Source organism: Caloenas nicobarica, chromosome 14, assembly GCF_036013445.1.
Source record: "Caloenas nicobarica isolate bCalNic1 chromosome 14, bCalNic1.hap1, whole genome shotgun sequence".
Classification (NCBI taxonomy): Eukaryota; Metazoa; Chordata; class Aves; order Columbiformes; family Columbidae; genus Caloenas; species Caloenas nicobarica.
Genome location: NC_088258.1, coordinates 10,249,420 through 10,265,962, shown reverse-complemented (window position 1 = coordinate 10,265,962; position 16,543 = coordinate 10,249,420). Strand labels below are relative to the sequence as shown.

Genomic DNA, 16,543 nt, shown 5'->3' with positions numbered 1-16,543 from the left:
ACCTCCCACGGCAGAGAGGCAGCCGGGGCTGCCGGGGGTCCCGGGTTGCCAGTGACCCCGCCAGGTCCCCATCACTGACCTGGCACCTGCTTTCCCATCTGCTCCCCATCCCCACCAGCAGGACAGGGACAGGTGGCAGGGGGTAAATCAGCCCCCACCCAAACCTCCCTGAAGGCCTCCTCCACGGCGCGGGGTCATCGGCCTTCCCTCCCCCCAGCCAGGGGCCAAGCATGGGGAGGGGGAGACCTGGCGGGCGCTGCCTGCCCTCCCACCCACCCACACAGCCCCCCTGCTCTTCCCATATTGGGACACCCTCTTCATGCCACCGTGATGGGAGCCTTGGAGGGGGCAGCGCGGCCGTGGCAGGAGCCAGGGAGATTGATGTCACCCCTGGCAGCTCCGGCCGCCGGCATCGCCCGGGCGGGGTGGGGGGGATCAGCATCCTCAGCGCTATGGGGCTCAACCAGTTTTGTCCTTTTCCTCTTTGTTCTTCTTTCTTTTTCTTTTTTACTTTGGGAGACCTGGAGCCTGGTCCCGGCTCATGCCACCACCACGAGCAACACCCCCATCCCTGTCCCTGGGCCAAGGGGACAGGACAGGCGGCCGCCATGTGCCACCGCGGCACCGTCAAACGCAGATCTCTATTGCTGTGGCCAGGACCATCTGCCCTTTGCCTTTGTCCTGCCGTCCGTCTGTCCTGCTGGCCGTCCCTGGGGGGGCCGTGTTCGGCTCAGAGCCGCGGGATCCGCTCCCTTCAGTCAGGACGGTCCTCTTGAGCGGGGCGGGGGTGCAGGAGCCTGTGGCCTCGTGGCGATGGGGACCGGCCGGGAGCTTGTCCCCAGCATGCTTGCGGGAGCGGTAGGAGGGTCGGCGCCGCACCTCGGCCATCAGGTCACACTTGATGAAGTAAAAGACCTCCTTGACGGGACAGCGCTTCTCGGGGTCGAGGGCCAGCAGGCGCTGGAACATGCGCAGGGCACTGTCCGTGAAGCGCCGCCACTGCGAGGGCAGCCCCGCCAGCCGTCCCTTCTGCCACCGCACAAACTCCTCAAAGAAGGCATCAGAAGCCGACGCCGCCTCCCAGGGGAAGTTCCCAGTGAGGACGCAGAAGATGAGCACCCCAAAAGCCCAGACGTCGATGCTGGTGTCCACGGCAAAGCCCTCCGCTCGCCCGGCTTGGCAAACCTCGGGCGCTGTGTAGGGGATGGTGCCGCTGATGCGCTTGACCCGGCAGCCCACCTTGCGGGTCATGCCGAAGTCGGCCAGTTTGACGCGGCGGCAGTCACGGTCGAAGAGCAGGACGTTCTCCGGTTTGATGTCCCGGTGCACCAGGCTCTTGCTGTGCATATAGTCGAGGGCCAGGCCCAGCTGCTGCACGCAGCGCTTCACCAGCTCCTCGGGGAGCCCCACCTGCGGGCATGGGGACATGGTGTCACCACCCACCACCAAACTCCGTGGTGATCCCACCCAGCTCAGGGACCGCCACAGCTGTATCATCCAACATGGTCACAGCCACATTTATCTAGGGTGCTCTCTGTGGCAAGGAGACAGGTGGTGGGTCCTGGGCCACCCCAGGGATGGGCGACAGGTTTCAGGACCCCCAGGGGACCGGTGACAGGTCTGTGGCCACCCAAGGGATGGGTGATGGGTCTCAGGCTCCCCAGGGGGTGATGGGTCCCACGCCACCCTAGGAATGCATGATGGGTTGCAGGCCACCCCAGAAGATGGGTGATGGGTCCCAGACCTGCTTGTATGTGCTGCAGACTCTCTGCTGCGTTTGGGGCTGACTCATCCAGGGATGCCCAGTCCCCACACACGGGGCCCCCTCCTGCACGGCCACCAAAGCACAGCGGCAGCTTTGCTCAGTGCCCTGGGGATACTGAGCCCCCACACCCCAAAGGGGCTCCCATGGGAGGGGTGGGGGCTCCCACCTGTGGCGGGATGATGTCGAAGAGGTCCCCGCCGGGGGCATACTCCTGAGCAAAGACATAGCAGTCCTCGGTCTCGAAGACAACGTCGAAGACCTTGATGATGAAGGGGCTGGAGGAGAGTGTGTTGGTGATGCTGAACTCCCGCAGGAAGTTCTTCAGCTTTGTCTTGTTCTTGTTGACAAACTTCAGGGCCATCTTGGTGCCTGCAAAGGGCAGAGGATGGGAGTGAGCAGGCACAGTTGGGACACACCAGGCACCCCACTCCCAACACGGCCACATCCCCTGCACCCCCTTTAGCTCTCCCCACCTGTGCTTTTGTGGGACACCAGGTCCACCTTGCCGTAGGTGCCCTTGCCAAGCTCACGGATGAGGTCGTAGTGCTTGCTGATGTCGGTGCCCGAGAGGGTCCGGATGGCCAGGGACTGCATGTCCTCGGTGATGAGGGGCACCCCACAGCAGGCCAGCTTGCGCGACGGCTCTTGATCAATTGAACCCGCACTCATGGCTGCACTGCAAAGCAGAGGCATGTCACCGCTTTTGGTGGGTGCCGCAAAGCTGCCGCACCCTGTCCCACCCTGTCCCCTCCCTTCCCATCCCATCCCCTCCCATCCCATCCCTGGCACTGGCAGCCACGGCGCCTTGTAAAGGGCCCCGGGCTGCTCGGGGCGGTGCTGAGCAGCACCCGCTGCGTGCCACCCCTCTGTCTCGGGGGGGCCACCAACCCAATGGCTCTGGAGAGGATGCTCCAGCCTCCGCAGGGGCTGCAGCCTGTGCCCCTGACTCGCAGGGATGTCTGGGGGCAAAGCGAAGGATCAGGGTATGGCTGAGCCAGGAGGGCAGAGACACAGGGACACACACACACGTGTCCTCAGCCCTGGTGTGCTCACAGCCACCACAGAGGATAGGAGCTGAGGCCCTTTGGGGTTCCCCAGTGCTGCTGCAGACCCCCACGGGGACCTCAGGAGCTGGCCATGTCCCCCCCACCCCTCCCACCTTCGCAGAGCACGGAGCCGCCTCCAGCGCCGAGCCCAGCGGGGAGCCAGCGACGCTCCGGAGTGCAGCTGGGGTCACACCGCAGGCGCCAAGCAGGACACGAGGGCTCTGCAGCAAACTGCCCCACCATGTACCTTCGACCATCCCTGAGCACTGACTCTCAGCTCTGCACTGCCAGGGCGAGGGACACGCTGGCGCAGAGCCCAGCCAGCAGCACATGGATGGCAACACTGATGTTCCCCGCTCCCAACAAACCCGTGGTGGTTTTTCCTCGCCCCAGCCATCCCCACAAGAGCCGAGGTTGGACTCACCCGCCACACCACCATGCCAGCAAAACCACCCCGGGATCTCCTCTGATGTCTTCAGGGTGCTGCATCACCCTCCGTCATCCCCCAAGAGCACAATCCCAGCTGCAAGTGCGCACAAGAGTGCAGCACGAGCACCCTGTGCTGAGTGAGCCCCAAGCAGAGACACGGGCACCCCAGGGGTACCTCAGTAGATAAATCCAGCTGCTCTGGATTTTATAGCAGATTGACAAAAATCATGGGACAGCAGCTGAGCGGGTGCTGGCTTATATTTAGATTTTTTAATGCATCTCACTGGGGGGAAAAAAAATATCTCTGCTCAAAATGAGTCCTGCCCTGGGACCAACAGCACCCGAGGGTCCGATGGGTGCCAGGACAGAGCTGGGAGTGTGGGTGGCCAGGGATGTGACATGGGTGCTCTGCAATCACAGCCATGGGCTCACTGCTTGTGAAACAACCAAATGGGTGTTTTGCGGGTGGTGAGCCCACGGCTGCGAAAGACAGAAGCCGAAAGTGGCCCCACCACGGGAGGGAACCCGCGCAATGCCCACGAGCTGAGCCCTGTGCTACGGCCACACAGGGGCTGTGACAGCCACCCCAAATGGTGCCAGATGCCCCACAGGCACCCACGAAATGCCAGCAGCACCTCAGGGTCAGGATCCTGCCCGACACACGAGGATCTTCCCAGCCCTTTCCCAACAAGGCTGAGCTTGATCTCCAACCTCTCTCTCCTTCCTTTCCAGCACTGCACTGCCTCTCATCCCGAAGCAAAGCTCAGCTTCTTAATTTTTTCTTTTCCTGGGAAGTTGGGCAAAAAATAGAAAAGGAACTTCAACATCATGATGTTCCAAAAATGTAACGGCTTGACTCATAAGATCTCCAAAGCAGCTCATCTCCATAGTGTTTTATTGGCCTCCTGGAAGAGGAACACCATTTCAGTGTCTGGGTGCTGGAGGTGGAGGTGGATCCGCGCAGCAGCTCGGTGGATGCATGACTAAAAACAGCTCCCAGCATCCTGCAAGAAGAATTCTGTCTACACTTGAATTTACAATCATGCTCGTCAATGTCTCTTAATTAACTGGTGTTGAAATGCAATTATTCAAGTCAGCAAAGTTGGGGTTTGAGTAAAAAAACCTGCCGGTGCAAAGAGAGGAGGTGAAGGACTGACGACTGCTTAAAAGACCTCTCCACGTCAAGGACTATTTGCTTTTTCCCTTGGCTAAACCTGTTGGGTTTTCCAGGCAGCTCCTTTCCAACCGGCAACCAAGAAACACCCATGACAAACGGGTGTCCCACCACATGAGATGTCCTGCCTGCCTGCTGCCTGCCCGGCTTTCACAGCCACCCCAGGGCTGTGGCTCCTGCATTTGCGGAGCTCTATGGGGCAGACAAAGCCGCCGGAGTGCGGGTGGGCATGGCAGGTGTGGGGACACGCTGATGGGGATGCCACCGGGATCCTGCTACCGTGTCCCCATTCCTGCCGGCTTAATATGACGCCCTGTCACAGCTAATGGGAGCGCAAAGCCAACGGCAATCCCAGGGAAAACCAAACAGCGATGGTGGTCAAAATACCAACACGCCAAGGCCAAGACAAAGCATAAATGCAGAAGTTTTCATTAAAAATTGAAATGCTTCTGGAAACATGTTGGCTTTGATGTAAACAGTAAAGCAGGGCAAGAGAGGGAGCGAGGGTTCATTTCTAGCTTGTTCTGGACACTCCCAGGGATGGTGGGACACGGGTGCTGGTGACAACACGGCAAGAGATGCTGCCAGTCTGGCCTTGCTGGGGTCGAGGTCCCACATCCTCGACCAATGCCAGTCACACCGATGCAACTGCCCATGCAGCTGTGTGCCAGATTTGGTCAAATTGGAGCAGAAACAGGCCTTTTCCCAGCACACCAGCTCTTCTCCCACCTCCACAGCACAGCCCCGAAGCCTCGGGGCAGAGAAGCCAGCGCCTGAAGGAAGCCCAGACCACCTCCCAGCACTCAGCCACTTGGCTCAGCTGTTTCAGGTGTTTGGGAAGAAGGAGGTTACACAAGCAGAGAGGAACGATGCACATCCCAAGTCCTGACCCCAGTGGCATGAGACCCTGGGCAACAGCAAAGGGGCAACAAAGATGCTGCCAAGCGGCACCAGGACCCTGCCGCTCACCACAGGTGGTTCATGTCGTCATCTCCGTGTCCTGAACCATTTCTCCTACTATTCAGACTAAAATTGTTCTGTGTTTAAGCTTCAGAACCATTTATCTCATTGAGTGAGGAGGATAATCCACCCACCTCTTCCTCGTTCCCTGGCAGGTATTTATAGGCAGCCACTTGTCTCCTGGCAGCAGCGGCCGCTCCTCTCCCCAAACCTCCCCGGCCTGATCCCCAACACCACAGAGCAGCTCCAGGGAGGATGGCAACCCATCCCCGGAGCCCAACATCCTGTATCCAGAGTCCATCATCCTGTATCCAGAGCCCAGCATCCCACAAGCACTGGGACCACCACCATTGACCCACTCCCGCTCCAACTCCGCTCCCTGCAAGAGGATGCTTTCCCCTGTTCTGCATCCCGCTCTGCTGCACACCCAGCCCTGGGTGCATCAGCTCTGCCAATAAGTAATTGCAAACTCATTAAGAGCTCATTGAGAGGAGCAGAGGCCGCCGGGGAGAGCTGCCCCAGGCATCTGGCAGAGGAGGCTGGTGGAGCAGCGGCTGCTTGGAAATTAAGAAGGAATGGGGGGAAAGAAAAACCCTCTGGCCATGTCAGAGACTGACGGGTCAGAAAAATAACCTGGTTATTGAGTGGGGTCCGAGGAAAAGGGCTTTGGGCTGAGCCCAATGCAGGGGTCTCTGCGGCCAGGCAGCATGCTGGAAGCCCGGCCAGGGAGCAAGACTTGCACCATGGGCTTCTCTGGGGCAAGGAATTGGGAAGACAAAGGGCAAAACCATGCGGGTCAGGGTTAAGGTCTCTAAAAGACTCAGACTTCCCTTTAGAGAGCAGAGAAATGAGAAATACCTGGCAGCTGGGTGGGTGCAAGCACAGGCTGCTCTGCCTCTGCGGGTACCCCAGCCACACCACGTGTATTCTGTGGAGCTTTGATTTCCCTCCATCCCCAAACCCTCCTGCTGCTGCAATGCTCAGTACAACAGCAGCGTGCTCATTAATTATGGTGTAATTGGCATTAGTTATTAGCAGATAACACTGCCTCCCTGCCAGCCTGGCAGGCTGGAGGCCAGGGCACCCATCAGGAGCTTGCTCACTCCCTCCGCACCCCAGCCAGCTCCCAAACCTCCTCTATTTTCTCCAAACCACCCGCTGACCCAGCAAAGTCATTTCCAAGTGAGTGCTTGGCCCTGCCAGCGTTGTCACCGCTCCTGGTCACCCACCTCCTGCACTGCCCTGGTTGTGCTGGTTGGTGGCCAGGTGCTACCAGGGCAAGGGGACAGCCAGTGTCTTGGCCATGCCCTGCGCCGAGCTGCTGCCTCCCAGCACCCTGCTCCATTTCCAGCCTCTGCTGCTGCCGTTCCTGCCTGACCCCATTCTGGGGACATCCTCTCATCTCCTCCGTGCCGCTGGGACTCGCGTGCTGGTGCAAGGCATTATTAGCTGCGCTTCCAGGGGGCAACAGCACGCTGGTGCCCAGGGGGGCTCACAAAGGCACCTTTGCCTAACGAGGATGACATCTCTGTGGGTGCAGAGGGGGGACAGGCATCTCGCAGGGGCTCAGACATCCTCTGCCCGGGCTGGCTGCTGCCTCCCACCCCACCAAAACCAGCAAAATAGGCATGGGGAGAGGGTCCCTTCACCCATGCACTGCACCAGGGCCACCCAAAGATGCTCAAGACAAGCTGAGTGTGTCTGGGAGGTGGTTGGTTGAACACAGTACAGGGAAACCGGCCAGCGGCTAAAGGCGGGCAGCATTTTGGGAACAGCCCCTCTGCCAGCATCCCATGACCCAACAGGAGCAGCCACACCACAAAGAGGTGATGGATGGGGCATGTCCCCATGTCATCTCACCGGCTCCATGGTGGTGGGAAGGCACTGGGAAACACTCAAGTGCCACTTGCACCATGAGCCTGAACCCGCACCAGCCTCCACCAATGCACCTGCAGCAACTGTGATTTCCCAGTGCCCCCAGTTTGGGACACTTCATTTGATGGCAATAAATTCCCGGTTATCTGGAGTTTCTCATGCCAGCTCCTTGCCTAGACTGGAATGGACTGTCCGGCACCAGGATCGGCTTTGGCAAAGCCAGTGAGCACCAGACACACGTGGGCTCCCAGGTGGCGGGAGCTGCTCTCCCAGTGGGATGTCTCAGCTGCAGGGCAGGTCAGGCCCTGTCACGCGCATCCATAGGGCTAACTGTCCCTCATCCCAGCCATGAGCCTGTGACAAGCTTCTTCAGCCTTTGGTCCCAGGTGTCAGGTTTTGCAGGCAAATTTGGGAAGAGCAAATAAGGCAGTGCCTGGGCTCTCTCTTCCAACAGCTCTCGCCATCCTCCCAAGGGACAGGTGGCAGCTGCTCCCTGGGGAGCCACCACTCTCCCCTCCCACCGCCATCCTCTGTGCCCTCTGCACTGCTCTCCCGGAGCTGTCAGCAGGATTTTCCCTGCCCTCGGATGCACCATCTCCACCTATCAGCCCCTGACAGCAGGATCTTGGCCACCTTTCAGCACTTTGGCCTCCCAGGACTTCTCCTGACGAGCGGGATGGCTTTGTTAGGGCCCCAGCTACTCCAGCCTCCAGCTCCTCCCGTCTTTGCCGTGCCTTGCTGCCGGCACAGGGAATTATGATTACTTCATTGTTTGATTGGTTTCATCAGCCATTCATCATCTCCCTCCCAAAACTCTTCCACCAGCGCCGGCAGCATTGTATTATTGGGATCTGCAAAGACAAACGCCCTGAGCGGCATCTGCCCATCACCCACCCGGTCCCCACGGGCAGGGCCAGCCAGCCCCTCGGCACCTCTCACTCTCGGGGGCAGTGGGGCATGTCACCCTGCTGCCAAAACCAGCCCTGTCTCCACTCCAAGGAGCTTCACAGCCTTTACATGCGGTGGGACTGCTGTAACCCCGCAGCCCAGGCATCGCCCTGGTGGCCTCCACCTCGGCCCCAGCTCCCCCAGAGGGGGATGCTCCCACCTCTGCCCTGCCTCGCCTTCACTCCCTTGCCCCCCAGGCAGCCCCCTCCCGCAGCATCCCAGGCAGGGTACAGAGCCTGCCTCTGTATAGGGTATGGAGAGCCAGGCGGGTCACCCAGCTCCGAGGCTCTGCCTCCCGGCAGGTGACACCCCAACATCAGATCCAGCACAGAGGGGCACTGAGATTGAAATGCCTCATCCCTCGGCACCACTCACCCATCCCTGAGCTGCCGCAGGGCTCCTGGCTGGCATCACCCGCCCGCGGCCACCGCGCCAGCGAGGCCGGACCTGGAGGAAAGTGGGTCACGCTCCTGCTTTCCGAGCCGCAGCCGACAAGAGGCTGGCATGGGCTGGAGGCCGGTTCCCGTGTCCTCACCGTGCTGGAGATGAGGGGAATCGAGGGGAGACGAGGGGAATCGAGGGGAGATGACGAGGAGAGATGGCCTCAGCTGCCCCCGAGGCCGCCTCTCGCCTGCCCTCCCCTCCCTGCTCTCCTTCCTCTGCCTCCAGCCGCTTTCCATCTCAGCGCATCCTTCCAGAGCCACCCCCAAATGCATCGGGACCCCTTTCTCCCTCGGATACCGGCCCCGCCTGCGGCCCCGGAGCAAGTGCAAGGCACAAGCCCCCCCGCCGCCGCCCCGGCCCCCGGCTCCGGCCCCGCTCCGGCACAAACTCCTTTCAAGTGTGACTCACGCCGCTTCCGTCTCCGGCCCCGAGTTTGTCCCCGCAGCCGCAGGGCCGGGGCCGGGCCGGGGCGCAGGTGGCAGCGGCTGGAGGACGGACCCGGGACCCGGAGGCGGTCGCCGGCGGGACCCTGCGCTCCTGCCGGGGAAGCGGCCGAGCCCCCGGGGGCAGCACCCCCATCGCCCGGCGATCCGCCCCCCGGGGGCTCTGCAGGGAACGGCGGGAGGCGACCCCCCCCATTCATCCCGGAGCCCCGGTTGCACCGTGATGCTTATTTTGGCTGGCGGGGAACCGCCGCCGTCCCACTCCCCCCCGCGCCGTGCGGGCAGACAAAGGGCGGCCCCGCCACAAAGGCGCGGGCCGGTACCGGAGCGGGCGGCGCCCCCCGTGCCCCCTCCCCACCGCCACCGCCGCCTTACCGGTGGGGCGAGCCGCCGCGCCCCGTCCTCGGCGGGAGAGGAGCCGCAGCCGCCCGCCCCCCGCGCGGGGCCGCGCCGCGCCGCTCGCCTCCCGCACCGCCGGGCTCATGCCGCGGCCCCGCCGCCGCCGCCACCGGAGGAGTGGAGGGAGCGGAGCGGAGCGCGGCCCCCCCGCAGCCCCCCGGCAGGGCCGCCGCCCCCCGCGCCGCCCCGCCCCGCGCTCCGCCCGGCACCGGCACCGCCCCGCAGCCCCCGGGGAGGGCGGGGGGGGGCTCCGCCGCCGTTTCCCCGGGTGCTGGTGGGGATGGGGGGCGCTCCCCATCCCCGCCCCTCGGCCCCCCCAGCGCCGGCACCACTCCGGCCTGTGGGCCCAGGCCCACGTGGGGGTTGCGGGTGGGGTCGCCCCGGTGGAGCCGGGGGCACTCGGTGCGGGAAGCCGCGGTGTGTCCCGGGGCAGGAGCCGCCGGCCGCCGCTGAGCCGTCCGACCCCCCGCGCCGGCCGTGGGAGCTCCAGGCATCGCAGGGTTCAGCCCGGGGAGCCACCTCACGGGTGGGACCTGCTGGTGAGCAGGAGCTGGGACAGCTACCTTCCCACTGACCCACGCAGGGATCGGGCCCCTCAACCCTTCCCCACCCCACTTGTCACTGCACGCAGCAAAAAGGACTCGGATAGCCCAAGCCTGGAACATCTGGGGTTCACCGCCATCAGCACCACTCATCGGAAATGTCCTTGCACAGGACCACATCCTGCTGTCGGCAGCTTCCCTGGCTCCTGCTCTCCCTGAGCCTTCCAAGACTTTGTATTTTTTCTCCTCCAGCATGGGTGAGCCCCACCGCCGTGTGGGCAGCACCTGGCTTGCCCCTCCAAAGTGCTGCTCCTAAACACATGCAGGACACGTGGCTGCTCCCTGTGCACTCATGAATTGGTGGGACCATTTGGACCGAGCCAGGGAAAGCCGGCTGAGGTAGACACGCTGCATGGGCTTCCTTTCAGCCTCGTTAAAGTTTGGCAACACGTTCAGCAAGTGATGCCAGAGCCGAGCACCAGGAGCTCCCGGGCACCTCCAGCTCAGACGATGGTGGCAGCTCTCCTGGAGGAAGCTGAGCGGTGGGCACCACACTCTTCCTTGAAGCCTGGGCTCGTTTAGTCTTTCCAGATTTCTTTCTGCACTCACCAGGGCTGAGCAGGGGGGGTTTAACACAGGTCATGGTCTGCTTTGGGGCTTCCTTAGCTCTCAGCTGGGTGCTGGGTCCTTTCACTCCTGCAATGCCAACACACAGCCATGGGGCTGCCCCGTGCTCCAAGGGGTGATGGTGGGTTGCTCCCACACACCATGTGGGCCATGTGAGCTGGTTGTGCCCACTCTGCTGGGACCAAGGCCATCCTGCTGCCACCTGAACCCCCTGCCACTGGGGAGGGCAGGAGAGCCATTGCCACTGACTCACTGGCAGCTCTAATCTGCTTCTAGTTTAGCAGGCAGAGCAATTAGTCTTTTCATGAATGACTTTGAAGCAAGAGGCTGAATCACATTCTGACACTTCTCTTTAATTCAATGCCAGGTGCTAAGGTGACATCGCCACCCTTCTCATGTCCAGCAGCCACCCAGGGCACAGCCAGACTCCAGTCCAGGCAGCAGAGGGGTGGCTGTGGCTCGTGAGCGCTCAGTGGTCCCCTTGATCCCCCCTCCACTTGCCACTCCCTGCCACAGCTCCTGGTACCTGTGGCTTGGATGCTCTGAGTACAGATAATACCAATTGGGATGGAGGCATCCCTGTTGCATGAGAGGAGAAATGTTGTCCCCTGCGTCACCAGAGCCCAGTGACCCAGAAAGCCAGGGCAAGCTGGATGGGTGCCAGGTGGGTGCTCAGACCAGCAGCTGCAGTGCTGGGAAGGGGCAGGAGAGCATCTGAGGGGTGAAAGAGCCAGGAATGGGCATGGTGCGGGAGACGGAGCTGAGGCCTCGCAGGTGCTCCCTGTGCTGCCGCATAAGCAGGACACAGGCTGGTGAAAGGCTCCGCAGCTTTCCTCGCACACCCTGCTCCATCGGCTGCTGGGGAGGGAGTGTTCCAGCCCCATCCCTTCCCTTGGCACCCACACAAGGCACTTGTCCACCCATGTCCCCTGCTTGCCCTTGCCGTGCTGTTCCCCCAGCTGTGGCTCCCTGGCTCCCGCAGCCTCCTGCTTGCAGCGTTTTGAGCTGCGTCTCTGAGCTCTCCTTTGGCTCAACCTATTTATAGCTCAGGGCTGTTTCTAGGTCAGGCGTGAGGTGCCAGTGCCCGGGGAGCCTGCACAGGGACCTGCAGGGACGGTGTCACACACCCTGCACGCTGTTCAGCTCCCAGTGTCACTGTCCTGGTGTTGGACGATGGGGCTGTGCCGTGCCCCAGGTACATGGAGGCTGAGCTGTCAGTGAGGGACCAGTCACGCTGTGGCAGGGCTCCATGGGGCTCCATGGGGCGCAGTGGGACTCTGTGGGGCTCTGTGAGGCTCAGCAGGGCTCTGGGGGGCTCCATGGGGCTTGGCAGCTCGTTTTGTGTCTGCCACGCTGCAAATCAGCACATCGCCAGCACATGGGTCACGCACAAATTGAATAATAGTAACACCAAAAGCACCCATTAGTGTTTGCATTGAGCTCGTGGTCTTCAAAGCACTTAGAGAATATTAATAACTAATTAAGATTAGCGAGATGAAAGGAGCCGGATCAAACGTTTATCACCTAGCTCGATCCCAAACCGTGTGATGAGTCCATAGCCCCCAAGAGACCACAAAAGCCCCTGGGATTTCTGCTCGGAAAGGAAATATCCTGGCTTGTGCCACAGGGTATGTGCTCAGACAGGGCTGGCAACAGGGAAATGACCTGAAAAGCCCAAAATATTTCTAGCAAGCCAAATCCCCTCCAAATTCAGCAAGAAGGTCACTCATCTCTTCACCATCACTTGGTGCCCTCTGGCAGAGTGGGAGTCAAGAGGCCATGTCCTGCATAACACACAGGTCGAGGTGCCATGGCCACCCGCAGCCTGTCACACTCCGGTGACATGAGCTAAAATCAGCCTTAAGATGCTGGCAGGGATGCTGGGAAGGAGCAGGCGGGGAAGGAAGGAGGGAGGGCAACGCGGGAGCAGAGCACGCCGGGAGCCGCAGTGCCAGCGGAGGGGACATGCTCAGCCTGGGGAGCTGCTCACGGTGTCTCCCAGCTGCTTTTGGATGTTTTCTCCCCCGCAACATCCACCAAGCCCCCCCAAACCTCCTGCCCTGCCCCTGTGGTTGAGCCAGCCTCACCACACTGAGCAGGCACCAGCACAACCTTTGCTACACGCTGTCCATCCCCTGTGGCCAGGGCCGCTTGCCCGGCATCCCTCTGCATCACCAGCCCGCGATGTACGACCCATGTTGGCGGGGGGGCAGGTGTCCCCTCAGTCCCTGGGGACAGGACCCAGCCAGGGGGATTTTAAGAGGAAATAGGGATGGTGGGAGCTGGTTCCCAGAGTGCTGGGGTGGGGAGTTAAGTGCCCCCCACCTCAGTGGTCGCCCCGAGCGATGTGCCACCATCCCCTGCCACGGTTGCCGGGATGAGATTCCCAGCAGTGCCTCCCAAGGTCAGGGAGGAGACACAGCCCAGGCGCCATGTGGCACAATCTGCAGCTCAGCTTTGTGGTGGGGACGCACTGGACTGCTGTCAGAAGCCATTGGTTTGCTGCCTCCCCTTCTGCAGCCCCCCAGACTCTGTCCCATGTTCCTGGGGGGCACAGGATGGACCCAAGCCAGCCGGGCTGGGGGGACAGTGTCCTGTGTGCTGGTGCCCCCGCACAGGCTGGGTCAGGACCTGCGGAACCATCTGCCTGTGGCCACTTGCCAGGAGCTTGGATGTGGCTGGCTCTGGAGCATAACGATGACTATTCGGCTACTGAAAGGAAACGGAATGGTTTTCTTTTGAATGGGTTTCTTCTGAAAAGAAGCAGAATAGATTTCTTCATGAGGGAGATGGAATTTGGGGGTGTAGTGGGGTCATGGCATTGTCCTGCTCCCATCCCCATCTGGGTCTGAAGCCACAGACACCAGCTGAATCACTGCCTGGGGCCACGGCACAGCTTTGCCCACAGCTCCCGCTTGCAGCATTTCCCGTTCCATCACCAGCTGGGGCTGAAGCAGCAAGCAGGACTAAACTGAGAGCACGGGAAGAGCCATGGGGACTGCTCCAGCACCCTGGGAGCCTGGGGAGAGCCATGGGGCCTGCTCCAGCACCCCGGCCAGCCTGGCACCGTCCAGCACCGCATGCCCGCCGGCCGCCTCCACTCGCAGCTCGTTCTCCTGGCACCATCTAGCGAGGCTGTGGGGACAGGCACGCTGCCGCCGGCACCCCCCCACGGGGGCCCACGCGCTCCCGCGCCGCAGGGTGACAGGCCCAGGGACGGGCAGTGGCACGGTGGCAGAGCGGAGGGCACTTGGTGGGTCTCTCTGCAGACACCCCCCTGCCAGCCTGGGAGGAGCCCACCCCGGCAGCTGCTGTGCTGGTGGTGGCAGGCGATGACAGTCCTGTCCCCATGGCCTGGAGGCAGGCCCAGGGAAAGGCTGGTGGGGACAGGCTGGTGACAACTGAGGCGGTTGTTCAGGGACAGAGAGCCCCAGCCAGCACAGCCCTCGTTGAAGCAGGGCAGGATGGGGAAACGTCTCTGGGGACAAGCCATGAGTGTCCATCCCTCGCTGTCCCCCTGCACAGGGAGGCATGATCCCTGCAGCCACCATAAAGGACCGCGGGCCACCACTCTGCCACTGTGGGTGCTCTGCTCCCTGGCTGAGAATGCCAAACTCGTGCCACCTGTGCCCAGCACAGGCTGGATGCAGCCACTCAGCTCCAGCTCCAGGTCAGGCTGTTAGAGGGGAGCCCCGGGGATGCTCTGTGTCCCTGTCCAGCCAGCAGCACCCACATCCAAGGGCCCCCTCCCACCCCTGGTCTCCCAGTCTCCCCCCACCTCACCCAGTGCCTTCGCAGCCAGCGCCAAGCTTGTGGGCAATGTATCATGGGAATCGAGGCACCAAAACCCATGATTTACACCAGAACAAATCCTGCAGCTTCTTGCACACTGGCAGGAAGGACAACTGCCTGGACTGCCACGCACCCACAGCCCAGCTGATAGTCCTGCCCAGGTGCCAGCCCAGCATTGCTGTCCCCCTGAACCTCACCACGGGTAGCCGGTGCTTGTGGGGGGCTCCCAGTGCTTGTGGGGGCTCCCAGTGCTTGTAGGGGGCTCCCAGCCACAGCAGGTGGGAGCTTTGCTCTGAGGATGGCAGCGTGGGACAGGAGCTGGCAGTGGCTCAGTGCCACGGAGGAGCAGTTGGGCACAACATGTGCCAGCATTCACACCTCGCATCCCTGCCGGCTGCCGGGCTAATTCCGGCACGGGCACATTCGCCTTGGCTGCTGCTCAGCAGCGCGGATAGGAGAGGAGCTTTCGGGGAGGAGAGAGGCGAGTGCTGGTGCTGCTGCCGAGAGGGCCAAGCCTTGGGGAGCCTCGTGGCCCTTCTTGGGGACCTCCCCACTGCCCTGGCCCCCTGACCCTCCAGACAGCCCCTGCCCCAGCGGCGGCAGCAAGGCCCTAGGAGCCTAGTCTGGGCAGAGACCCCATTCAGGGGAGCACGATGGCTCTGGGACAGTGTGGGTTCACACCCTGCTTCAACAGCCCCTCTTCCATGGGCACACCAGCACCACTCGGCATGGCACAGCACAGCACACGACACCTGCCCCATGCCCTGGAGAGCTGCTGCCAGGGAAGCACATGCTGTGCACACAGCCTCTCTTGGCACAGCATGGCAGAGCACCAGGCCACGGTCTCCTCTGGCCAGGAGAGGATGCACCTGCTCCAACAGAAACTTCGGCATGGCCAAGGCAGGCAGCTCTCATGCCAGGCATCGTCCCCCAGCCCAGCTCAGTGCCATTCTCCCATGCCCATCACAGATTCGCAGCATCTCCACTAGCGGCATGCTGCCCAGCCGGGTACCGCGGCACTGACCTGTGCAGGTGCAGGGGCTGCAGCTCCTCTTTCTGGAAGCAGACGAAGCAGAAGGAATCCATCGCTCAGCTCCAGCAGCCGCCGTGCCCGAGCGAGGGGGACTGCAGGCCAGGCAGTGCCAGAGTGGTGTTGGCATCTTCCTCCCCCTTGCCAGCGCGGCCAGCAGCGGGAGGCTCACACTTGCCCACCCAGGGCCATGGTGCCAGGGAGCCCTTCACACGGCCGGGCTGAGCACTGGGGTTGGCCACTCACTGCACACAGAGGCAGCACTGGGCTGTGCCATGTCCCACGTCGCTCTCACTCTGGGGCCAGCGATGCCCAATGCCATCCCGGCATCCATCGTGCAGCCCAGCTGGAGTTGGCACCAGTCCTCAGGGGGTGTGGGCAGGGACCTGGGGTGGCATTGCCCAGGCTGAGGAGTCCGGCAGGGCAGGATGAGCCCTGTGGTGCTTCAGAGGCCGGAGGAAGCAGCTGCCCTTCTCCGGCACGCAGCGCCCATGTGGCACCGGCCGGTGGTGGGCACAGAGGACAGTGCCCACAGCACTGCTGGGGAAAGTGTCCCCTGCACAGGACCGTGCAGGCAGGGTCTGGCAGGATCTGGCAGGGTCTGGCAGGCAGGCGGGCAGGCTGGGAGCCCCGCACACTCGCGGAGGAAAGTTGTGTCGTCGGTGAGCTGCGGCTCGCGGGGCTTGTCTCACTGGCAGAGCAGCCGCTCGCTCTGACAGCTAAACCAGTGTGCGAGTATTAATAGCTCCAGATTCATGCGGCAAGGCTGGGAAGTTAACTCCTTGGCTGCCACTGCCAGCCCTGCCCAGGCTCCAGCCGCCCTCTCCCGCCTCCGGGCTGCTGCCTTGGGGCTTGCCAGCACCACAGCTGAGCCCTGGCAAACTCAACCCATCTTCTCAGTGCACCGAGTGTCACTGAGAGACCGGTGTTCTGTCCCTCAGTACCCTGACCTCCTCCTTCCCCCGGCTCTGTCGTGTCCAGCCCTTGGCGCAGGGCACATGGCACAACCAGGGAGGGAATTTGTCTCAGCCTGGGTGCCTGTGGGTGCCCTGAGCCGCAATGGTGGTGG

The 16,543-nt window shown here is 62.3% G+C and overlaps 1 protein-coding gene across 3 annotated transcripts; it reads right to left on the bottom strand.

The window, feature by feature from the left end:
* Positions 1 to 265: 265 nt before the first annotated feature.
* SBK1 (SH3 domain binding kinase 1) lies at positions 266 to 16,168 on the bottom strand. 3 transcript variants are annotated; one of them, XM_065644705.1, is made up of 4 exons: positions 15,469 to 16,168; positions 2,239 to 2,441; positions 1,932 to 2,134; positions 266 to 1,410 (listed from the first exon to the last, which is right to left on the bottom strand). In XM_065644705.1, exons 1-4 carry the CDS (start codon positions 15,528 to 15,530, stop codon positions 628 to 630), a joined length of 1,251 nt encoding a protein of 416 aa, XP_065500777.1. In that variant the 5' UTR covers positions 15,531 to 16,168; the 3' UTR covers positions 266 to 627. The 3 variants fall into 3 exon arrangements, with proteins under 3 accessions (XP_065500777.1, XP_065500776.1, XP_065500778.1); XM_065644704.1 differs by lacking the exon at positions 15,469 to 16,168 and adding an exon at positions 9,460 to 9,977; XM_065644706.1 differs by lacking the exon at positions 15,469 to 16,168 and adding an exon at positions 8,573 to 8,632.
* Positions 16,169 to 16,543: the final 375 nt, after the last annotated feature.

Excerpts from the sequence above, each read along its gene's own strand:
- SBK1 (XM_065644704.1), bottom strand. The coding sequence starts at position 9,977 with ATGCCTGGAGCTCCCACGGCCGGCGCGGGGGGTCGGACGGCTCAGCGG. Across the intron at positions 2,442-9,459 it reads CGCGGCGGCTCGCCCCACCG|TGCAGCCATGAGTGCGGGTT; the intron begins GTAAGGCGGCGG and ends TCTGCTTTGCAG. Across the intron at positions 2,135-2,238 it reads GGTGTCCCACAAAAGCACAG|GCACCAAGATGGCCCTGAAG; the intron begins GTGGGGAGAGCT and ends TGCCCTTTGCAG.